Source organism: Pyrgilauda ruficollis, unplaced genomic scaffold, assembly GCF_017590135.1.
Source record: "Pyrgilauda ruficollis isolate IOZ18807 unplaced genomic scaffold, ASM1759013v1 scaffold24, whole genome shotgun sequence".
Taxonomy (NCBI): domain Eukaryota; kingdom Metazoa; phylum Chordata; class Aves; order Passeriformes; family Passeridae; genus Pyrgilauda; species Pyrgilauda ruficollis.
In genome coordinates, this window is record NW_024523648.1 from 17,918,536 (window position 1) to 17,942,914 (window position 24,379).

Sequence of the window (24,379 nt, forward strand, 5' to 3'; positions counted from 1 at the left end):
GACATCAGCTCTGTGGAACTGACTTCAGTTCACCTTGCTACTTTCTAGATGTATTAGAAAAATGTTTGTCTTGTGCAGTCTCCAATCAGTAGAGCTATTCTGTTGTCCAGGAGCGTGGTCAGGTGTGGCACCCGTGAAATTCAGTTTAATTGTGAGATTCAATATCTTCGGTCTCAAGCTAATGATAGATTGACTTTAAAACTGTGTGGTCAGTATTCATGCCTGTTTGCTTTATTTATGTGAATTTAATCAGTTTTGTGGTCTTGAAATGTCTACCTTCAGCGTGTTTCGTAGAAGACTGCGGGAAAAGTGTCCTTATCAGTGCTATATTCCTTCAGTCAAATTCCTCTCACATGAATGTATATTGGAGCCTGGACACAAATTAAAGGAAGACTTGATTAAAGGTGTAGAAGAAATATTAGAGAAAAGTCATCTATTGTAATCTACTATTTACTCTTTTCAATACTCCTTGGTATTCTAAAATGGGAGTATTGCTACAAAGCAGTGGCAGAAACTTTTCAGTACAGTTAACACAATGTGTAGTGCAGCATGTGAATGTGCAACAGTTATTACTTACGTTTAATTCTAACTTTAGCAAGAAAATAATTTGATATTTTGTCTCATATTTGTTAAAAATGCCCTGATCAGTTGAACAGCAAATACAAATTAAACTTTAGATTACTTTTATTGGCACAGAGTGGAATAATTACAGTGCATTCCTTTTTCAAGCCTGACTGCTTCAATAGCTCTTTTATTGCTAATTTTGAGGAACAGTCTTTGATTTTATGTAGTCCAGAATGCCTTGTGAGGTTCATATTTTGTGTAAACTACTTTAAAAGTATGGAGAGAGAACAGGAAGAGTTAGTATGAAATGTTTGGGAGCTTCAGGCTCTATAACAAGCTTAAACGCTACAGGAGCAATTGGGAGTGGTGGTGAACATTGAAAATTCTATGATCAGACTCAATTTTGACTTTTTGATGATTCTTTAGTTTTAATTTGTTTTTTTTTCTTTGAGCAGTTATGTGTGGGTGGCATCTACGGTAGAACTCAAACAGTGCTGCCTTCAGAGACAGCACTGAGTAAAAGTCTCAGAAATTCTTGCTTCAGTCAAGACTTCAGACGTGTTAATTTCCAGCAGTGCATATAATTATGCTTTCATCACAAATGCAAATATTTTTTAATATTTAATCAAAATTTAACAATCTTCAGCCAGTGCAGTGCTGTTGCAGGCATGAGTTTAGCTGATTATTTTTCCCAGTGTCCTGTTCTCTTCATGGATTTGATTTGCAGATACCCGTGTGTACTTCCAGAGGACTTTGAGCCAAAATGATTGATTATCTACAGGGGTTCAAACTGCCTATGATTTGCGAGTTCATTTAAAATAACAAAACCCTGTCATATCACATGTGAGTGCAGATTTTAAAGGTGAAAAGTAACATCTCAATTAAAGTACTACTAAAGCATTTGAAGTTGCTTTAAAAACCAGTTCCACTTTTTAAGGAGGTGCATTGTTACAGTTTGAATTCTGTGACTGCTTTTTTTCACACCATTTACAGGAGCATGGTGCCAAAATAATTTTGATGTAGCTGATGCGGTAACAAATGGAGATGCTGCATATTAAGCATTTTAATGTGTGTTTAGTATCAGTAGATATCAGGAGACTTTATCAGTTTATAAAGCCTATAAACTTTACCTAAATTCAGGTTCCCCTTGCAGGTGATTGAAGGTCCAAGGCTAAAGAATGCTGTGTTGGAGACATCAAGGAAATGGACTGAGGAATGCTGTGTTCCCCGTGTACAGCAGCAGGTGGTGTTGCTTTCTCTGCACCCAGCTGTAACATGCAAAATAAAATGTGGCAAGCAGAAGGCCTCAGAGCTCGATAGGGTTTGTTGGAGTCAGGAACTTGGGACATTACGTGAGAGAAATGCTGGTGTCACCACTGCATCTGCTGGCAGGACAGCCAAGTCTCCATTGTCTGCTGAGGTCTTGCGCTTGCCACGTTTCATTATGTGCCAAGAAAAAATTCACAAGGTTTTCCTGAGGGAAGGACAGTTGGAAGTGAGTCCCTGGAGTTCCTCATCTGGCTGGTACACAGCTGCTTACTCACAAAAGGGAAGAGGTGCCTGCATGTAAAAGGGGTTATTCAGCCTCTGTGGTTTTGGAGGTTGGACACTGATTCCTTAAAAGAGAAACTTTGTACTCTCAAAAGAACAGCCCATGCATCATTAATTCTGGGTTAGCTTTGTAGCACCGTACTGCAACAATAAACCCGTAAAAGTGGTGTTTCCTAATTTGGGTGGTAAATCTAGAAGTGAGTTTGAAAGAGGTTAATGAATGTTAGCTCTTCTGAGTGACAGGAAACATGATTCAGAGGAGAGAGTGAATGTATGTTTGTAATGAAAACTTAATGACAAAAGCTATCGTCCCAAAAACTTTATTTAAAGAATTTGTTCTATAGAGGTTTTATATTGATCTAAGATGACAAGCAAAGCTTGTAATGTTTGCATGTACGTGATGTCACTTATCAGCTGATATAAAAAAACATTTCGCTTACAATCTACTTATTCATGGTAGCAGCTCTGTACTTCATAGTTAGCTGTAAATAGTAAGTTGGGAGCCCTTTTTTGATTGTCATTTTGGCTTTTTAGTTTATTTTTAATATTTGCTATTTCACGGGTTGTATCCTGTGTTCTGTAGAATTGGATGGATGGGTGGATGGGTGGATTTATTTTTTTACAGAATCTTTTTGCAGCTGTGCTCTTGTTTATACTTGCTTTGTGTCTTCCTTTATTGTCATGGAGAGCTACTGTTGCTCCATCTAGGGAGCTGCTGTTCGGAAGGAGGAAATGTTTGGGTGCATTGTGTCCCATCCCACTGCTCTGGGGCTGGTGCTGGCTGTGAGCCTGTGGACCGTAGTGAAAAAGCGTGAAATACTTAGGCCTTAAAAGGCATTTGGCCAAAGGTATTGGAGAATCTTTGAATGGTTTGGGTTGGAAGAGACCTTAAAGCTCATCTAGTTCCAACTCCCTCTGCCATGGGTGGGGACAACTTCCACTGGACCAGGATGCTCAAAGCCCAGTCCAGCCTGGCCCTTGGTTTGTCCATCTCAGCAATATTGCTGTGTCACTGGCTCAGCTTCTAAAAGATGCTCTGTTCTTGTGCCTTGGCAGTGTGCAGAATGTGATCCCAGGATTTTGCTATTCGCTGTGCCTTCATCTCTTCCTCTGTCTTTTCAGTTTTCTTTATCTCTAATTAGAGACTTGAACAACCACTCAGGCAAAGTTTCCTATGTTTTGTTTCAACTGTCCAGTAGCTACAGTTCAAATTTGGGTTAGAAGTAGGATTTATTTTCTGTGGTTTTTTCATGAGCCTTTTTCTTCCCTCTGTGTTTTGGGGCCAGAAATAAAATTTAAACATAACCTGAGGAAAGAATATACTGTCTTCTGACAGAGATCCCTGACACAATTATGAAAAGATTGTCATGTGGCATCTTTTCTGCCAGCAAGGAAAACTTTTTGGTATCCAATGTCTATAGTTTATATTTGCTGTCATAGAGAGGATATTGGAGGCTGTCACTGGACACCCAGCTTGAAATTCGATGGCTTGTGGTTTGATGCCATGTCACAGACTTGTTTGGTAGCTTGGAGAAAGTTGTGCAGGTCCTTCTCTGTGATCCACAGCAGCAGTCTGGCCTCTTGCAGTGTTTGTTGTGCAATTCCACTGCAATTGAGGAAGCATTTGGAGGTGCATACATCTTTTCTACTATACGTATTCCTAAGTATTAAGATTTTGAAGAAGTGAGGCTGTTCAGTAGAAAATCCTACTGTGTCACTCCAACTGAGCTGCTGCTGGGCTTAAGGGGGTGAGGGGGGAAAGGCAGTGTGATGCTTGGCTTTGGGAACTCCTCTTAATCCTTGGCACAGCTGCCCTGTATATGAGAAAGAAAATGTCTTGTGTTTTTTGAGCTGAAGGACATAACAAAAGCTTTTCCTCTTTAATAATGATAGTAATATGGAGGGTTTTTTCCTGTTGAGCTTGATACTTTAAAATTAAATGGCTTAAACTTTCTGAAGCCCTAAGGAAACCAATGCCAGCCTGCCTGGCCACCGTTCTGCCCCTATGAGCTTCACTTCTGGCCCTGGCACTCCGGACTAAATGAAACAGAACAGCCAGCTAGCATGGCCAGGGGCTGAATTTCCTTTTGTTAGTGGACCCTACAGCTGTCCTGATGGATCTCACCAGGGAGTGCTTTTCTGCCAGCCCCACAGCTGTGGCCACCAAGCTCCACACTGCAAGTGTGGAGTTTGCTCTGAAGAAACAGACTTCATCATTTTTCAAGGCAACTGTCATGTGTCCCAGTTCTCAGTGCTTCCTGAAAAAAACGGTAGGGTTGAGTGATGGAGAGAGATACTTCACTACTGACATTATTTACTATTTGCTCCCAACACAACTGTCAGGCATGGCTGTACCATGCTCAGAAACTTGTGTTTCAACTTTGAGAGCCCAGCCAAGTTCAAAGTGGACATAAGGTAAGCGGCATGCAAAGGTATGTCTTACATGGTTACGTAGAAAATGTCATCCATCTCCTGATCTATTGCTTCATGTTGGTTTTCATTCTCTTTCATTTAATTTCCTGTCTTTTCATACTGTTCTTTTCCTGGACCAATCCCTGTATTTGGTAGTAGGGTTGAACGTCTTGATACTTGATTGCACACAGTGCTTGGGCTCAAGGCTTGAGTCAACATCTCGATCTCACTTGTTCATCAGTCTGCCACCCCATGGCAACCCTGCTTTTCTATTGGGTTTTGAAGCAGTTGTATTAGTCATAGTACTGGCCCAGAAGGTGGTGGGCTGCCGTGTGGTGATTTCAGCTCAGTATCTTTTCATTTCACGTGTGAAATTCATCTCCTGAGACTGAGACAAAATGCATTAGTAATGCTTCAGAGCAGGGATTGCATCACCCTCAGCTGGAGGTGTCCTTGTTACTGGTTTACAGGGCTACACTCCAGGATGCTCCCGTTCTCTGTGGAGCTGTTAATGAGCTATGAATCCTGTCTTCTGGCACTGGAATGGCACACCCCTAGGGCTGACAGGGAATGGCTGATCTTGGCACTGCCCATCATTTGGTCACAGCTGCTGTTTCCTGCCTAGTGTGGAAGGGCTTTCACTTCTGTGGCCAAAAGGAAGTCGTTGGCAAGTGGTGATTAATAGTTTTTTTCTGAATTTTGGTTTTATGACTCCAGATGAGTCTCAGGAAGGTAACACAGCTCATTTCACATCACAATTGGCTCCTGCTGTTACTGCCATGACCTAATTGTTTTTATTTTCATTTTAAGAGTAAAAGCATTTAAACCCAATCTTATAAAGACCAATGAATAAAACACACCAGTGAAAAAGCTGTGGCTGAGGGCTTGAGGTAGGTGGCATAAATTAGTTTGCTCAGAGGCTTGTTTTGTCAGTCATTATTCATCTGTTAGGGACTCCTGTGTGATGCTCTAAAGCTTCAGCCGTCACTCATGTTTGACAGGGCCTGCTTTGTGTGGGATTTCCCCCACCCCAAGTGGTGGAAAATAATGTTGTGTGTTTAGCTGCAAAAGCTGCTCCATACCTGCAGGTTTTGTTGGCTGCCTCTGGTTGGTTTTCATGTGGTGTTTTGAGAGGGTGCCTGCCAGCTGTCAGGACACAGGCACCGTTAGCTCTCTCTGCATGTCCTTTAGCAGTAACATGAGCCAGCACACTTGCTGATCTTCTCCAGATGTTTTTTCACAAGCCTCCAGTACCTGGGTCAATGGAGTTTGCTTTCCCTGTCCTTTTAGCACTTTCCAGTCAGGAGGAGATAAGCCTGCTGAGTGCTGTGAGGGGTAACACCACATTATGGCCACGGGTAGCTCCCAAACCAAGTGTTTCCTCATTTTCTCTTGACTTCCCTGCTAGTGTGTTTGATCGTGCAGGGCTTGATGTAATGCACACGAGCTGCTGAGTCACCCCTGAGCTGGCAAGGTTTTATTGTACTCTTAACCCAATATAGAGTGTTTGGTCCCTAGGCAGGCAGGAGCAAAGCTGGTGCCTCTTGCTGCCTTCTGAATCGTGTCAAGGGCAGCCTGGGGGAGCCATTGCTGTCAGAGCAGGTTACCCTGCGCTTCAGAGGCCGTGTACTGCAGGGCAGCGTCTCCAGGCTGGGCCATGGCAGCACCCTGGGCATGCTCCAGCAAAAGCCTCAGTGTTTGGAATCATAAATATGCTGAGTTGGAAGGGATACATCAGAATCAAGTCCACTCCTGGCCCTGCACAGGACAAACCTTGTGCCTGAGAGCATTGTCCAAACACTTCAAGGCTGAATTCTGTCAGCCTTGATGCTCTGACCACTTCCCTGGGGAGCCTGTTCCAGTACCCAAGCACCCTCTGGGTGATGAACCTTTTCCTGATATCCAGTCTAAGCCTCCCCTGACACAGCTTCATGCCGTTTTCTCAGTTCCTCTCAGTGGTCTCAAGAGTGAAGAGATCAGTGTCTGCCCCTCTGCTTTGCCTTGTGAGGATGTTGAAGACTACAGCAAAGTCTCCTCTCCTCCAGGCTGAACAGAGCAAATTATCTCAACTGCTCCTTATACAGCTTCCTCTCAGACCCTTCACCATCCTCATGGCCCTTCTTTGGATGCTTTCTCCTAACTCTGTTTTATATTGTGGTACCAAAACTGCACACAGCACTTGAGGTGAGAGTGCACCTTGTGGGTCCTGTTGGGTTGCAGCTCATTGTCAATACAAGGTAACATGCTGCTTATACATTATATATGTAAATAGTAAATTCATGTTATTTAAATATGTGAAATACATTTTTATGAATAAGACCTATTCATTTTGTACGTCATAAATTTGTCTGTGTCCTCTGGAATATTTGCTTTAGAAGTTGTTCAAGAAGGATGGAGATGTCTTCTGCTTTTCACAGATTATTTTACATATTGCAGAGTTTAGAAAGCATGAGTAACTTTTGTAATATCAGTGCTAACAGCTCTGTTGTAAATCTGCCTTGCAATGGGATAAACTGCATTCAAAACTGTATTGAGCCCTGAAAACCAAGAACTGGGCACCACAAAAGCAGCATTTCAAGCAGGCCTGAATAAATGAAATGGAGTATGGCAGAGTATTGGGAATCTGCTGGCTTGTGGACAAATACAGGCTCCATCAGGAAATCCTGCCTTCAAGCCAGTTTTGCTGCTCTGCTGGTGCTGTGACAGCTGGACCCACAGGGTTATTTGTGCCTCTGGCAAGGAGCTTAGAAACAAGGCTGCAGGCAGGTTTCAGATAGCTGTGAGCTCAAGACTCTAAGTGCTGAGTTGCACATCCAGCCTCTGCCTGGCAAGTGCAGAATTTTATTTTCAGTTCTGTTGAGATGTAGGTGCACAACCTGACTGCCTGGCTTTGGACAGCTGCACAGCTGTGGTGACCCTGCTCCCCAAAAATGCAAGGAAAAAAGGGATAAAAGGAATGCAGCAGGAGCTTGTGCTGGTTTGTTTTGGGAGAAAGTTGCCCCTGCCCCTTTAATGCTGCCTTACAGTCGCATGCTGGGAATATTTGTTGCATACCCGCCTAACTGCTGATTGACATATACAAGACAATAAACTTAATTAGTTAAAATCCCCTGTGTTCTGGTTGACTGCCAATGCCCAAAGTCCACCTGGAAAGATGTGGGAGATAACATTTGTAAGGCAAGGCTATCTGGGCTTGCAGAGTTATTTTTTCAATTAATTTCTGTCTAAGGATTGGCTGTGATACTTATCCACTGGCAAACCTAGTTTCAGATTTCAGCTTTAAAATATAATTGGCAGCTCAGCAAATTCATAAAATTGATCCCCATTCACACTTATTTTTGGCTTGCGTTAAGAATGTGCCAACCTGGAACTCTAAACTTAACCCCGAGTGACTTTCCCAGGGCTGCTGCCCTGAAAGGAAAGCCTGGCAGCAGCGCCTGGGCCCCGGCCAAGATAAATCCTGAGCCGCTGATGGCAGGGCAGCCACAGCTTGAACTGCAGGTGAGGGAGAATAAAGAGATGGAATAAAGGGTCGATTTCGTGAAATGCCCCCTTTCTGAAACCTGTTTTTCTGCATTTGTCTCTCGCTGCTCCACAGCCTGACACTGCTGCAGCCTCCAAGCGCGTCTGAGCTGCTGCGTGCCCTGCAGGGCTGCCTGAACAAAAACCGCAGGCTGAAGTCAGACGCGTGTGACCGGCTAACAACGTCGCAGAAAGTCATTAAAAAGGAGAAAGATCTCCTGCCCATTCATTTCAGAAGGCAGCAGAATTGGCTCGGCCGGTGTGATGGAGCCTCCGCCGTGGTTGGGAGCCCGGCGGAGCAGCTCGGTGCTGAGCGGAGCGGAGCCCCGCGGTGCGCAGTGCCCGGCGCTGCCGCCGCCGCCGAGCGCGGCTCCTGCTGCCAGGATTTCCCCGAGTGCCCAGCCTGGTGTCACAGCCGGCCTTGCAGCAGCAGAGCCTGCTGCTGGTGCTACCACATTGACACCTGGTGGTGGACTCGGCCATCGTGTTTTCTAGAAATATGTCATCCGTGCGTGTCCTGGTGCATGTCAGTTGCGGGACGTTCCCTAGACGCTTCCATTTGGCTGTGGGCAAATTCAAACATTAGAACATCCAAGGGCAAAGTGCAGAGAGTGACCTAAACCAGTGTCTCCCAGATACCATCCCCAGTTGCTTATCCATATCATGGAAGATGAACAGAAGTAACAGAAATAATTTGATTATTTTTTCTACTAACATAGAAAATTGGATTCTCTGCCCTTTTTTCCATAATATTGTTTATTTTACTTCAATTTAAACTGGTATGCTCTTTTTTTTCACCTTCTGCAAGGCTTAAATATTACCTAGGGAAGATGCTCCAAAGATTTAAAGATCTTCCATCTGCTTCTTTAAGTGAAGCCAGGGCTACAAATCCACCACATGTCATACATTACGTTATGAACAAAAGGATATGCAGATGCTGAAGTTCTCTGAGAATGTTTCCCTGCTGGAAATAACATTTTTACAAGCTTCTGTATTCGCTTCAGCCTCTTCCTAACAGGACCTCCTGTGGGGAGAACTCAGTATTTCTCATTCTGATGATGGTTTTGAGTAACACTTATAATTGTCTGCCAATGGCTGTGTATATTTTGGCAATAACAAATCTGCTTCCCTGCTAAATTTTCCTTAGCACCACTTTTGGAGCAGTGGAGGGGTAGACTGCAACCTTTGCCAGGGCATCATGGCAGTTCTTAGGATTTAGATTTCCCTGTAGCTGGAGAATGTGGTATTATTTAATGAAGTGCATTTTGCTGTTTATGAGTTCAAGTGGTAAAAGCCACCACATTCCTCTGGGCTTCTCCTTCCCCTTGGCAAGCCTTGGCTGTTCTTTAGTCCTTGTAGGCAGTTCTGGTCTCTGCACAGCTTTCTTCCCAACCATGCCAGGAGAACTTTAATTCCTGTAGTAAAACAAAGTCTAATCTGGAAACAAAATCACCAGACAGTGAAGTTATCTTTGTCTTGACTTTGTGTTCAGTGTTGTAGCTCATTTGGTTACTACAGCTGATGCTGCTTCTTATTTAGCACTTTTCTCAGTTGTTTGGAGTCTCTGCAGATATTAAATTACAGATTCTAAATTCAGCAAGCTGAGAGCCACAGGAGAGCTGGGCCTCTTTGCTTTGTCTTGCAAGCGTGCAGATGGGTGGCAGACACCTTTTTCAGTCTTACTCTGCACAGCAGTTCCTTTCCAAGGTTCATCCTACCGTGTGTGACATTCAGTACTTGCTTCTTCAAGCTCTACTATTCATTAATTGTATTTAATATATTTTTGTTCTTTTCTTGAGAAAATATACTTGTTTGTTCAGTGTGGCACTTTTTATGCCATCCATATTTTGCTCCCTGCACCTAGTATGTGTTTTTCTTCTGCCATCAAGTGTGCTGATGCCCATTTGTCTTCTCTATGGAATCAGCAGTGTTAGTAATTCCCTTCAATGCCCAAACTAGGGAATTGTAGGTGCAATGGAAATCCTGAGCCCAACAAGGATGGGAGAAGAAGTGGAAGATGAGGAAACTTTGACTCAGGGAAAGAGGAGGAGCTGGCAGTGTGGTTAGGGTGAACAATCCTGGTGCCACCATTCATGCACATCTTTCCTGACTGCACTGAAAGCCCTGCCAGCCCTGCAGGGGCTGTCCTGACTCTCTGGCTCACTGCCTCGCATGTGCTGTCCCCACTCATGGCTGTGTTCACGCACTGCTCTGCTCCACTTCCACGTCTCTTTGGGCTGCATTTGCAAAGTCAGCACATCTCAATAAAGAGTTCCTCTGAGCCTGCTGCAAGACTTCAAGGCAATGAGCCCAGCTGGGGGTGGAGAAGGGATGTGGCTAAAATACTATTAAAAAATCCCTTTGCTATCAATTGCGAGTCATGGCACTTAATAATGCTAATGGTGCTGTAATATTAGACTGTAATATTAAACTCTTCTCAAGCATTCAAAGCATCCCAGTCCCACCAGAGCATGGGAGATAGATCCCACAGCAGTCTTGTGTATACATGAGTGAGTGCAAAGGTCTGTCACTTGCTGAAGTACAGGCCTTGTTCTTCCCAACATTTTTTAAGGCAGAGAGAAGTCATGTTCTATTTAGTTTTTGTGATTAGTTCAAATATTTGCTCATAAATTGTACCAGCTCTTGTGGGAACTGAGTTAAAATATTATCAAAACTTCTCAGAATACTTGGCAAATGCAAGTGTTTGATACCCAACAAGATTACCTGCTTTATAGACTGTTTTGTGGCATTAATTCTTGTGGTACCTCAGCTCACCACATTAGTGGGCTTGTCACCCATGCTCTGCGAAGGAGAGAGTTCTGTATTTTAGAAGAGGTGGTGGGAGGTGCATTGAGGTGCCCAGGACTGCAAAGAGCACCCTCCTTCCCCCTTCTTATGCTGAGTAGCTATTGCAGGGCTGACCCAAGATTTCTCAGTGAAATATTTGTGTTTAGTTTCCCTAGCCCCTTGCAAGGGAGGGTGTCTCTGGCTTTCTGCCCTTTTGGGAAGGGCTGAGTGTAGAGAAAGTAAGAGGATTTTTTCTCTGGCTCTTTCTCTTTTTTTGCCTTTTTTCTTTCTTTTTTCTCTTAAAATGAACTTGGCAACTCTGTAAATCTCCCTTGGGAAAGCAGCCCATCTCCCAGAAGATTGCTCTCAGTGCTTCCAGCTTCTTCTAAAAGAGTCTTGACAACCAAACAGCAAAGAACATCAAGGGCTTTCTGAGCCTGTTAAGATTTATGGGTTCATTTGCAACTTGGCAGCGAGAGCTGGCCTCAAATGCATCTCAGCAGAGATACCAAATAGCAACAGCCTCTTACCCCCCTGCCCAAGAGCCGCCGCCTCCTGTCTGTTCGCAGCCCTTTCCCTTGCTCCAGGGGCTGACAAAGGCAAATAGAAATCCCTGCTTTGGAAAGAGCAAAAGGCCCTGCAGCAGGAGCTCCTGAGCCCCATGTGCTTGTGCTGTTGGAAACAGGGAAACACTCCCTGTTTTCCGTGGGCTCCTGGCCAGCAGCAGAGTTCCTCTCAGGCAGTGACACGGAGCTGCTGCTGAGCTGCCCTTCCAACAAAATCCCCATGAGAACAAAAACCCTCTGGTGAGCACAAGAGCCAAGAGAAATCAAGTTCTGTTTAGCACCAAAGTTTGATTTATTTTCTCAGACACTTTCTCAGCAGAGTGCACATTCTATGTATTTGACAAAAAGATTCCTCAGTAAATATGACAGAAATTAAAAGGCAAAAATTATTAAACATTGAGAGGGTTTTGAACAACCACCAAATTCCTGTGCATCCTCAAAGGAAAAGGAGAAAAGTTCATGCACATCTCCAGCAAGCCAAGGGCACCATATAAAGGCAGTGTGCCAATTTTCCTATGGATTTTTAAATGCTTTGTGTATTGAAATATGTAATGTGCATGCCAGACATGAAAATGAATGTTGACATGTACAGTTACATCCTGCTCCTTTGCTGTGTGTGTGTTTTCTGAATGCTGCCATTTGGGACTTGCTTTGTTTGGGTGGAAGGCATTTTTCCACTCAGCATCACACTTTGTCTCTATTTTTTGAGGCATATCACAGAGAATTTTTTCCATAGTTTTGTTTAAAGTCAGCTTCTAATCCTTATGTAATATGTAGTGGATATAAGCCATTCCAACAATCCATAGGGCATATGGAAAGTACTGTCACGTTCTATGAATGGAAGTCATACCTCCAAAATCCAAATTGCTGTTTCTTGAAGCCAGCCAGAGGGGCATAAGAAATTGAACAGACACAGATACTTATTTTCTGCAGATTCTTCAAACACCATCATAAAAAAAAAAAACAAAAAAAAAAACCAAAAAAAACCCAACAACAAAACCAAAAAACCAAAAGTTGGTGGTTGTTTCCAGAGGGAAACAGATAAAACTATCACAGCTTTCAAAAAATTCATAATTCATAAATGACAGTGTCACTAAGGGTAAATTACTGCTACCTTTGCAAAAGCAACAGAATTCCAACTTCTCACTGAGGACTGTGTTTAATTCCTGTCTGGAACTAACAATGCTGCACTTCAGAGAAATGAGATCCTGCAAGGTCAGAGAGTTTGAAAATCCCACCTGATGTTGAAGCATTAGTTCTAAGACAACTGGGGGAAAAAAACAAAACAAAACCTAAACAAAATAACAACAAAACCCCCCACCACCTAAGTAAAATCCAGAAAATAAAGACATTATTGAGAACAAAGTGTTATAGATGAACATTTTATAATGTGTTAAAACATTTTTAAAACATGTCATACTGACATACTTAAACTTTGGTATAATGCCAAAAACCCTTCAGGATCAACCTTACTAATTGAATTGAACCTGAAGCATTCAGTGGAATAATGCAGAGATTAGCAGCTTTACAGCTTACTGAAAACCAAACATGTCCTAACAGAACATAGTTTACTGTATAATTGCATTATGGGGCCACATTTGGTAATTAAGGGTTAAGTCAACAATAGACTACTTATTCAATACAGGAGAGACTTTTAAGCTTTTTTTTTTTTTCTCTCTTTAGCATCATCTGGACTTCTGGATTTTTTTAAATTACCAGCCCCGAGCCCTCAGTCTACACCAGGACTTGAATTGAAGATGACTTTCCTGATTTGATTTATGCTGTGTGCATCCCTTTTCTGAGAAATGTACCTGTGTCTTCCTTCAGGTGCTCTGGAGCACCTCCAGCCCCTCTGCTAGTGGTTCTGTGTGAGCTCAGCACTGCTTTAGAAGCACGAGATGCAGCTCTGAAAGCTCACTGGCAGCGGGCTGGGCTTGAACCAGGTGATGACAGGGACCCAGAGCTGCCTTCCAGCAGAGAGCACAGCCCTGTGCTGGGGGAACAGGCCAAATCCCCTTCTGTGCTGGCTGAGCAAGCACGGTTCTTTTATGGACGTTGAACCACAGGTTAGGACTCCAAAAACACATCGAGTGTTTCAGGGCATTAGTGAAAATCTGTGCCATCCTCAATCCAGGCACCAGTGAGGCTCAAATGCTGACAGCCAAGTTCCCCTGAGCCCTCCTGTTCTCCTTCAGAAGAGGTGGAATGCAATCCCACTGCCATGGATGACAGCTTTGCCTTGACTTGATGCTTATGCCTGGAGCAGCTGTAATCCTTGCCTTAACACCCTCTAAAAACAGTTAGTTAAGACTCAGAACAGCATCTTCTTGCCCTGGGACTTGTGCTTATTGGGAATGGTTTGCTCTGGAGGTTTCACAAGTTTCTGTGTCTTTGAATCATTAAAGTCCAACAGGCAATATCATAGAATCACGGAACTGTTTGAGTTGGAAAGGACATAAAAAATTCTGCAGTTCCAACACCCCTGCTGCCATGGGCAGGGACACCTTTCACCAGACCAGATTGTTCAGGGCCCCATCCAACCTGGCCTTAAACACTTCCAGGGATGGGACATTCACAATTTCTCTGAGCAAGCTCTGTCTCACCACCCACACATGAATTAAGAATTTCATCCTGAAATCTAATCTAAACGTACCCTGTCTCAGTTTGAAGCCATCCCACTGTGTACTATCACTGCATTTCCTGATTAAGAGTCCATCTCTGGCTTCCTTGTAGGCTCTCTTCTGATGCTGGAAGGTTTTTATGAGGTCTCCATGCAAACTTCTCTTCTCCAGGCTGAACAGCCCTAGCTTCCCGAGCTTGTCTTTATAGGGGAGGTGCTCCAGTCCCCTTATCCTGGATACTGGGGTACAAAGTCATGACCTGGCTCATCCCACCGTAAGGATAAGGGGAGCAGAGCTCCCTGTGTATGTTTATTTGCCGGGCAGAGGGTGGCCTTGCAGCTGGGGTGGGCCAGTAGTCCCCATAAGAGGCATCGGGGTAAGCACGGGCTTTCTGGAATAAGCCCGTTCCCTTGCTGGACTCCAAGCGCAAGGGCTGTCCCGGGGGTGGCCTGGGGACGCCGCGCTGCGGCTGCGGCTGGGGCTGCCCGTACGGGGGAAGCCTGTCGGGGCACAGAGCTGTGCACTGCGGCACAAGAGGGTGCTGGGTCTGCAGGGCCTGTTGGTGCCGAGCACCACGAGGGAAGGAGCGGCTCCCGTGGCCTGTTCCGTGCCCGGCAGGGCGCTCCCGGGCCCAGCCGCGCTCCGGGCACATCCCGCCCTGCGCGGGCGGCGCTCCCTGGAAGGGGCAGCGCGGGGAGCCGGGGCGCTCCAAGCCCTGAGGGTGGCCGAGTGCGAGCAGCTTGTGCCTGAGGCCGGAGCAGGGGTGAGGGCTGTCCATGACCGCCCTGTCCCCAGAGGTGCATACGGACCAGCCGCAGCCGTAGGCGCCGTCACTGATGGACAAGCCCGACATCGCCTCCAGGAGCGGCTCTGGCTGTGGCAAGCGCTGGTCCAGCCGCAGGTCAGAGCCAGGACTGCTGGGCCAGGCCCGGAATGTCTGCTCCGAGCAGCTGCCCTGGGGCCTGCCTGGGCAGCAGGAAGGCCCGGAGCAGCCTCTGGCTTCCCGCAGAGTTTCTGTGCAGGCTTCGCACGGTGAGCACTGGCACCTCTCCTCCTCTTTCCCCGGGGCTAACGGGACCTTTGTTTTGGCCCTGAGCTCATCAGCAACTGAAAGCTGAGCTTGATGCTGTCTCTCTGGATGGTAAAATTTGCATTTATTGCCATAGGTGCATTTTTTACCTGAAAGGATAAAAACAAATCAGACAGGAAGTTGTCACTAGCACCAACATCAATTAATGCACACATCGCTTCTCCCCAGCACTGGGTGCGAGGAGCAGAAAAAAGAGGAAGTACTATTTTCAAACTCAGTACTGTTGACTCCAGATTTAAATATTGCTGATATTAATAGCAGGGTGAAGCAGCAGTGAAAGGAAGTCTCTGCTATTTTGGAGGTGTCTGATGTTCATGTTTCAGTTCCTGCACTCAGTGGGCTGGGAGGTCTGCTACTACAAAAGGTGGCTTTAAAAAATAGCATAGGGATTTTCCTCTGAGAAACTTGCGTGTTTCTGGGGGGCTGTGGGGAGGGGAGAGAGGGAAATTGTTTGGATGGCCATTCCCAAGTGCTGCAGCAGAATGCACTCCACCAAGTGAGAAGTGTGTGTGGGCAGGACAGTCCGCACAGCCACAGTGCCTGTGGGTGCTGTGTGCACGAAAGGATGGAGGGGCCAGAAAATCTGCTGCCTTTGCTGAGGCTGAAGCCACTCAAGCAGGAGGGGGAAAAAGCATCACACCTTTGAGCAACCCCAACCCAAGTGCCTACCACAGGAAGCAGGACAGCACGTGGCAGTGGCCCCTGGCCGAGGGAGAGCACTGATGGGGAGCAGGGGGAAGGTCACAGCATGGACAGAAACCCACCATAAGGGCAAGGCTGCCATTTTTTCTCAGGAAGCACTGGCTTTTTGCTGAGGAAGTTACTTAAGGTGGGTCCATGCCGGCCTAATGGATCATCGGGAGGCATAAACCTGGAAAAGTAAAAAAAGCCATCGATGTAAGCACATGTCTGTGCACACTGGATGTCTCAGTGAAGTGCATTTTCCCTGGACACCTCAGCTATCAGGAAACTGGGGAGAGAAGACAGAAGAAGAGACTGAGGAGACTCAGCTCAGCCTCGCAGGAAGAATGGAAACCTTCTCTCAGCAGGGATAGTGAAGGGCCAGAGAGACCAGCTTCTTGTCTCTTCTAGCAAGCTATGACTGCAGAAACACAGGGAAACGCCCTATTTTGTTGTGTAGGGGAATTAAAAATACTGCCAACCAGCCTCCTCTCATGGATTTAATTCTGCTTCTTACAGGAAATAGAAATTAAAAGATACCAGCCCTTGGTTCAACATCAAAAATTGGATAGGAAAGAAGCAAAGCTGGTCACTGATGCTGCCATTCAAGTAGAAAAGTTCATAGAAGAGTGACATGGGAGGTTTTAAGACCAAAGCTGAGGCAGTAGGACACTCAAGAAACGAGATAAGAAAAGCTGCAGTAAATTCCTTTCATAAAAAGGCTCCTGTATTCTGCTACTGATGGGAGGCACTCTGATGCTGGAGGTGACTTGGCCCATAATGTTTAAATTCTAAATTGTATAACACCATCATCTCTTACCTGTTACTGACAAAAGAGTACATGAGCAGTCGCTGCTCAATGAACCATTTCCACTCGGGGTTCTCATTTTGGAGATCCCGGTAGTGGTCATTGGAAACAATGACTCCGTCTCTCTCGTAAGCAACTTTCACTATGTAGCGATCGTCATAGCAAACCACCCTCTTGCCTTTCACCTTCCGAGAGGGTGTGTACACCAGGATGGATTGCTTCTCCAGCTCCTCAAGGATGTACTGGTCTGGTGGGGGGATTGGCAGAAGTAGATGAGGGAAGCAAAAAATAAAAGAGAAACTAATTAATTAATTATGACCTGGTCTCAGACATCTGCTAGAAACCTACAGGAATCTAAAGATATTTCAGCACTTTAGGAAACTCAAGGTCCAATTTTCAGATGCAGTGATATCTGGTGGTTATTTGGCAACTTGAAAATGAGATCTTTTACAAAGAGGCTTTACCTAACCCGTAAATTTTGAGACACCCTTTTTTGATTTTTAAGTCTTATCTGTAAAAGAGTGCCTTGAATTCTACACCAGAGTCTGATACCCTGCTAGATGCCAGAAGGCTCATAACCAGCCCTGATGCAAGCTTTACATGGAGATAAAATGTGTGTGATAAAATACATAAATAAACTTCTTTTGCTGCTGTTGAGGACACTCTGACCTCTTGCCATTCCTTCTCTGCAGGAAGGCAGACCCGCCTCATCTGCACTCACCAAGCTGCTGGCACAAACCTGGCTGGTTTCCAGACAAACTATTTCCCCACAAACTGAGTCTCACTCCCCTCCACAGATTTCTGCCGATGTATTTTCTTCTCCTGGAAGGGAGACGCCCTCTGTGTTGGGTAGCAGGCTGACAGATAATAGCCATGCAGTAATGAACACCACTGTCTCCTGGCAGGCCTCAAAGGCTCCATAGACTCATTGCAAGCTGACAAACTCCTTCTTTAACTCAGCTTGGCAGCACCTTGTGCTTGTTAAGCAGAAGGTTTAAAGCAGTGTAACAAAGCCTTGTAAGCAGTTTTAGCTGCTAGCCAGGAGCACTGAATGGGGCAATGAATTAATGACTCATTTAAGTGAGGGAAGCCTGATACACAACTTGTACTGTGCTTGTCTTTACAGGAAAAACAACTGTACTGGGTTCTTCACACCCCCTCTGTCTCCAAACTGCACCTAATGGCTGCCAAATTACGCCCAGGATGGTGACCTACCTGCAATGGGGCTCTCTTGTCGAGGGGGTTCCTTTCTCCAGAGTGGGACAAAAACCTTGATGTAAGTGTGCCCCCTCTCTCGAAACCAATCCACCGCCAGCTGGATCCCCCAGCAGGAGAACACCTCCTTGTTTCCATGACTGTAAAGAAAGAGAGAGGATGATGAGGCAAAGCTTTCATGAAGCTTAGAGTTCTCTTTAACTGAGCCAGTAATGAAAACGCAAAATAAACAGCTTTTGTGTCATTCACCAGTTTCCAAGAAAACAACTGGCAGGGTGTTCTGGTGGGACAGATCCAAACACCTCCTCCAGCAGAGGCAAAGATTTATCTGAAACAGCTTGGATACTTAAAAACAGAGGTATCCTATCCCCCATTTCTGTGACCCGAGCCTATTCCTTTCATCTGTATCTGGATGGACTTAAGTTCTAAAGTACCAACAAGATCTTAGGTCTTGTCAAACCCTTCATGGTCCTTGTGTGAATAAGGTTTGAGGGGTGAGAGTTTCTTCCTGCACAAGCAGAAACCCATGAGGGTCCTGTGAGAAACAAAATTGTGGGAATATTCTTCTGTGGTAACAGGGCCTTTGGAGATTTTAATGACTGAAGTGGCTGCAGGTGTGATCACAGGGCACTCCACTGGTGATCTTTTTTCAAAACAAGAGACAAAATAAGGGGGAAGAAAAACTGTAAGAGGCAGGATAGGAAATCCAGAGACCCAAAAAAGGGACAAGACATCAGTGGAGATGGCCACAGGCAACTCAGGCCCACTTTTGTCTTGTTCTAGTTGATGGATATTTTCTTCATTGCACAGAGAGGTAGGAAAGCCCTAAGACAAGTGTTCTAGAAGTGCCAGCAAGATGGGTTCTGAAGAAATCAATATGCAGCATAAGACAGAAAATAACCTCAAGGAAAACAGCTGGGGGTGACATCCTTCCAAATGTCCCACATTCTCTGAAAGTTCCTGCTGCTTGGCATTCACTTTTTAAAAATTTTACTATAGCACAGTGTATCTATAAAGGAAGGTAGTTTGTTAACTACCTCTGCACAAGGAAATTAAAATTAAAAAATTAATTAATTAAATTAATTAATTAAATTTAATTTTAATTTTAATTTGTACCCAAAGTCCTAAGTGGATAAATGCCTTCACAGTATCTACAGTATGCTCATCATTGTACTTCGACCTTTCTGCATAATATTGCCAGTCTCACTCAGGCTTTCACCACTGCAAAAAGCCCTTGTGAACGACTCCTAGCTGCTACACCCACCTGCACTGACAGACCAGTCAAGGGTGATGCCACAGTCTTAAATGAATCTCCCACCAGCCTCCCAGGGATTCATCTCTAGGATCTGTCTACACCAGCCTCATAACCAAAGCTCTGGTTTACACCCAATAAAAGTTTCTGCCCTGAAATGGTGACCACAGATGAAAAATAGCACAATTTGTAGGAAGAAACCTGGCTGACTATTAAGAGCTAGCAAGGCAATAGGAAGTTATTAAAAACCTTTGGCAACAATAAATGGTCTGATGTGCTTGACATATCTCCATTTTAGAACAGCTGTTTTGTTTGGTTTTAAAGGATAGGATCTTTCCAGGATATTCATAACATCATCTGGACTGTTGAATTGGAAATTTGAGTGACTTTTTCAGATAATTGCCTTTAAAATTCAGTCCAGGTACATCTTTGATGCCACGGCTCAAACAAAGTTCAGCAACATCTTTCTTAAATACTAGCTATTTGTATATATAATCCTGTGCAGAAAGTAAAGAACTCAAGCACAAGTGGGTCAGCCAAAAGGCTGAGTGGAACAAGGAAGATGAGGCACCTGGAACTGCTCCTGAGCATTATCACCTAATCCAGCTGCTGCTACACTGCTACAGCCAGACCTGTGGCCACCTGAACGAGTCTGAACATGTGTGGGGGCTGCACATCCCCATGGAACAGCAGTGACTGCTGTGCCATGGAGCAGGGTCCTCAGAGCTCCCCATCCTCCCTGTGTGGGCACAGACTGGCTCCTGCCAGTCACCTTTCTCACGCATTCCCGCAGGCCATGGACCAAAACCCATCTGTGAGCTGTCAGACCTCAGCCCCATCTCTGCCTCTTGCCAGCAGCAGGGTACACTGCACGGGGTCACAGACCTGCAGGGCCCATCTCTCAGAAAACGGAGCAGCAATCTGGCATCTCTGTCACTCCAGCAGATAATCCACCATTAGCATCCTTTGTAAATTGTACCATTCCAACTCCTTTGAGAGATAGTTTAGGCAAACCAGCTTCTTTTGAAAACTGCAAAAGGCCCCATCTCCATGTGGTCATGACACATCAGCCAAAGCTTTGTCAGAAAGGCATAGGAACAGGCCTCTGTAGCTACCACAGCTTTAAAACTTGGTGTAATTGCAAGGCCTAGAGGAGATAGCAGCCTCTTCAGAGTGCAGTGAATATGGTTATGACACTTCCCTTTCTCTATTAATACAACTCCATTTATTTTTTCCACCAGCCTTGCTAAACTTCCCATGGATAGGCTGGCAGCTGACGAAATTTCTCATTACACTGATGGAAACACCAAGTGTACTGAGATGCCTGATGAGTGAGACTGGCTGAAGGCAAGGTTATTTTCCATTCAGCTTCTCTGGGTAGGCTGACTGATGGTTGGAGACTGCCAAGGCAGTTGCTTTATTACCCTGGGGCATATTCCTCCTTTTCAAAACCTTGCGTTCCACAGTGGGCCCTCAATGCCAACTCCAAAATGCTCCAGAAACAGCAATCCTAAGATAGAAGTATAAATGCTTGAGATATTTTTCTCCACACAAACAACTGCCACTTGAAGCTCTAACCTCTTGATTGTTTCATTCCTAAACTGCTGCTTCTGCTGCACTTTTATGGTTGTTGGTATTGATGATGATGGAGTTTTCTCCAGTAAGGGAACCTAACATCCCTTTCCCCTGACATCTGCAAACGTCCTTCTCTGTAAGTCAGCAGCAAGCCAGAAAAATTAAAGCAAGGATACTGAAAGCACTGACCAGGCCTACCCCATTAGTGTTATGTATATGATGGTAATTCGTGCTGATAAAATATATATATATATAAGAATAAAATATAAAACCTTGAAATCACACCAGCAAGGGAGAAGGGGATTGCTTCACGGGGTGGCGAAACCGCAGCTGGCAGTGAGGAGGAGGTGTGTCATCAACATACCAAGTGGACCCAGCCCGCACAGGAGATGGGCGTTCTCGCTGGCATGAACGAGAGCACGCCCAGCGATGATGGCCCATGGAGATGTTCATCTCAGACAGGACCATCAAGGACAGACATCTGAATGCGGGATTCCGGGAAGTGGAGACAGATACACATCAATTCCAGACGAGGTTTTGTTCAGCACAGGACAGAGAATAGAGGCAACATGAATATGAAGAACCCCGAGGAAAGACAAAGGGACTCTGCCGCAGGCAAGAAAAAGAGTATAAAACTTGGACTCTGCCAAGCACCATTGGTGAACAGGGGGGATTCGGTGCGATAGAGGCCGGATCTGAGTTCACCCAGCTCCGATCCCGGGGTCGGTGCTGTCCTTGATTGTTGGCGGTCAGGACTGTACATCAGTCGCGAATAAATTTACTTTTATTTTTATTAAATTGGCTGGATCAGTTTTTACCCATAGCAATTAGCAAAGCAAATGCCATTCAGCACCACTTTGAACGGCATCCAGGAGAGGAAAGCAGCTGTACACTTTCAGTACCTACTGAACCGACAAGCTCAATAGTCTCCTCCATCATCCACAGACTCATTATCAAGAGAGAGGTTGGGATGTCTGAGAAGAGCTGTAAAGCCTTTGCCTTTCTGAAACTTAAAGCTGCTGTGCCAGGAGAGCGGAGAACAGAGCCCATGGCCCACCGTGGGTAATACTGACCCCAGCACAATGGCAGGACGGGTGATCAGCTCAGCCACACTGCCTGAGTGGGTGCTCAGTTCTTTTGCAGAGAGGCAAGAAAGACACCCTGAGGAAGGGCTTGGATGAAGAGGCAAAGCAGAGCAGGAGATCCTAACATCTGGATACCAAGCTCATGGCCAAGCCAAGGCAAAACAATTTTGCCCTGTTTTGTATTTTCCACTCTTCATGAGCTCCCTTGAGCAGGGAACCTCTTGGTTTTGTCTGGGATTTCTCCCTTCACCCACAAGATGGCATAATTTGCTTAGTCTCCAGTTGCTCTGGATGTACTTGGCCACTTTTCTCTCTAACCAGAGGGGATATGGTCACATCTCATCTCACAAGATGGCTAACAGAAGGAGGAAGTCCTCCTTTTCCCTGTCCCAGCCTGCAGGGATGGGCTTGGCCCTGCTGAGTGGACAGGGAAGTTAACAGAGAAAAGAGATGGATAGCCAGTGCATCCTGCACTCTTGGCTCCGTATTGCTTGGATAAACAGAGGCCAACTTACTGCTGTCTTGGGGCTCCCCAGGCTCCCCATCTGTAAGAGCACTTTCACAGTGCCAGGGCTGTGCTCAGGAAATGTAATTGGCCAGCATGGGTTGATGCGACATTTCCCAGAAACAGAATGACTAAGGAGGAAATGAATCTCTTCAATACAAGTCAGCTATCAATTCCCTGATATTTACCTAAAACAGAAGTCAAATTGAAAACCAACAAAAATTATACAAGCTGGGAAATATTCCCAGCTTGTATAATTTTTGTTGGTTTTCGATTTGGCTTCTGTTTCCTTTTGGAGTTTACTTGCAAGACAAAGCAGTAAAACTGTGATATTGTTAGAAACCACAGTCACCTGACTTTATTTTCCCTCCCTTAGATTGACTGAGTGGTCTGTCTATCTGTTCATCAGATTTTCCCTGGAAACATCTCAGGTTTAGAAATCCTAGGTGCCCATTTGGAAAGGGTGGGTAATTTACTGGTGAGCTCCAAGGCCGAGACACTGCCACAAACAGTTGGCAGAGGTTCCCTTAGAGGTCAGAACGCAGAGCTAGCCAGTAATTGCATGTGAAGTGCATATTCATGGGCATCAAGACAGCAGGTCCTTAAAAGCTGTGCATCAGCCAAAGAACAGGAATAAGCAATTGTTCTTACATCAAATGCATCAATGCCCCTCTCACCTGAAGGAAAAACACACTTCAAGCCATCAGTTTTAAAAGTCAAAACTTCAGAGGAAGAGAGATGCCTTTCAGGAAGTGAGCTTACCTCATTGCGACATTGCTGCCATCGATCACAATGGGCCTCAGAGAATCAGAAGAATCACTTTCATCTTCTCCAAGCCACTTTGGCCCCAGTGCGGTGCTGCACGATCCTCGGGCAACCAGCTTCAGCTGGGAAGGCTGAGCCTGGTTCTCCAGAGCCTGAGGTTTGCTCCCCATCCGAATCAGCTCTTTCAGCACATCATCCTCCAGGGCCTCTTGGCCCAGGTTCTCCAGCACTTTGCAGATGTCCTGCTTACCATAGCCCAGCTTGCAGAAAAAATCCATCTTGCTCTGGTGCACTTCCACCCCTGCTGCAGAAACTTTTCTGGAGTGTGGTGGTGCTGCTTTGCTAGGAATCGAACTGGCCAGTGCCATTTTAGCAAGAATTTATGTTCCTTTAAGCCTGATGATCCTGTCTTCCCAGCTGCATCCCACAGGCATCAGCTTCATGGAGGGAAAGATTAGCAACAACAAAACACAAGCATTAAGAAAGAACATGCAATCATCTCAGTTCTTTGCCTAGTGCATGGCAGAGACCAGCAGATTAGCTGTCTTCTCTCTAAGGAGAGTGTCCTGTCTTCTCTCAGCATTAAAGCATTTTTCTGGTCTGCTCTTAACTATAAAAGCACCAGAGTGTCCCATGCAATGTTCGTCACTCTGCAAACATTATGTCACACAGGTGTCACTTTACTCGGTGAGCTATGCCAGGCTGCCTGTACGCAGACAGGCTGCATGCGTGAGCTGGTTCTTCAGACTTATCTCACAGGAAATGACACAAAGGGGATTTTCAACTTGCTGTGTGGTTTCTCAGCCTGAGATAAATATCTATCAGGTTTTACTGGACGGGCTCAGGTGCCATAGCAACTTAACAAGCATTGCAAATTTCATCCAGTGATTTAAGGAAACACGCTGTTTGCAAAGTATCTGGAAACAGATTTATTTTTATAGTTTTCTCTTTCCTCCTATGTATCTGTCTGTGTGTATACGGACACGAATTCTGAAATTCTGTCACTCATCAGTTCTAATGATGCCTGACTACTCTTTTCCTGTTACTTGCTATTTTGGTGAGGGCTTTTATTTTCAGAGAAGCAACTTGTTTTTTTGAAAGCTGTCAGGACGGTGCCTTGAAGCAGGTGATCCAGAAAGCGGTTTCAATTTCACTTACGATTATTGTCAAGGTAATTCAGAAATGAGTGTGCAAAAGTAGCAAAAAGCTACTTCATATTCCCCAGAATGGCACCACGTACATTTCTGGTCTACCCAGTGAATGAAGGTGATGGGCAGCATAGTCAGGGATACCCAGAACTGCCCAAGCCCAACAAGCATGACACAGGAGAACATACAGGTTGACCACTCATCTGTAAAGCCAAACACCTTCAGTCACTGT

At 45.2% G+C, this 24,379-nt stretch overlaps 2 protein-coding genes across 3 annotated transcripts in view; one reads left to right on the top strand and one right to left on the bottom strand.

Moving 5' to 3' along the window:
* TAB2 (TGF-beta activated kinase 1 (MAP3K7) binding protein 2) overlaps positions 1–13,320 on the top strand; it is a 75,994-nt gene extending 62,674 nt beyond the window's left edge. For both annotated transcript variants that reach the window (XM_041469765.1, XM_041469767.1), the window contains one exon: positions 13,086–13,320. In XM_041469765.1, coding sequence (XP_041325699.1) covers positions 13,086–13,177 — 92 coding nt within the window. In that variant the 3' untranslated portion in view covers positions 13,178–13,320. The remainder of the gene's footprint in view (positions 1–13,085) is intronic.
* Positions 13,321–13,863: 543 nt separating this feature from the next.
* Positions 13,864–23,560, bottom strand: ZC3H12D (zinc finger CCCH-type containing 12D). Its single transcript, XM_041469768.1, has 5 exons — positions 22,997–23,560; positions 17,818–17,957; positions 16,615–16,849; positions 15,878–15,984; positions 13,864–15,202 (listed from the first exon to the last, which is right to left on the bottom strand). The coding sequence occupies exons 1-5, from the start codon at positions 23,365–23,367 to the stop codon at positions 14,226–14,228; spliced, it is 1,830 nt and encodes a 609-aa protein (XP_041325702.1). The 5' UTR covers positions 23,368–23,560; the 3' UTR covers positions 13,864–14,225.
* Positions 23,561–24,379: the final 819 nt, after the last annotated feature.

Bases quoted from the DNA above. Each gene is read 5' to 3' on its own strand.
- ZC3H12D (XM_041469768.1), bottom strand. From the start codon at position 23,367: ATGGCACTGGCCAGTTCGATTCCTAGCAAAGCAGCACCACCACACTCC. The intron at 15,985-16,614 runs GTAAGAGATGAT...TTACTTTTCCAG, and splicing joins TACTCTTTTGTCAGTAACAG to GTTTATGCCTCCCGATGATC. The intron at 15,203-15,877 runs GTGGGTTTCTGT...TTATCCTTTCAG, and splicing joins ATGGCAGCCTTGCCCTTATG to GTAAAAAATGCACCTATGGC.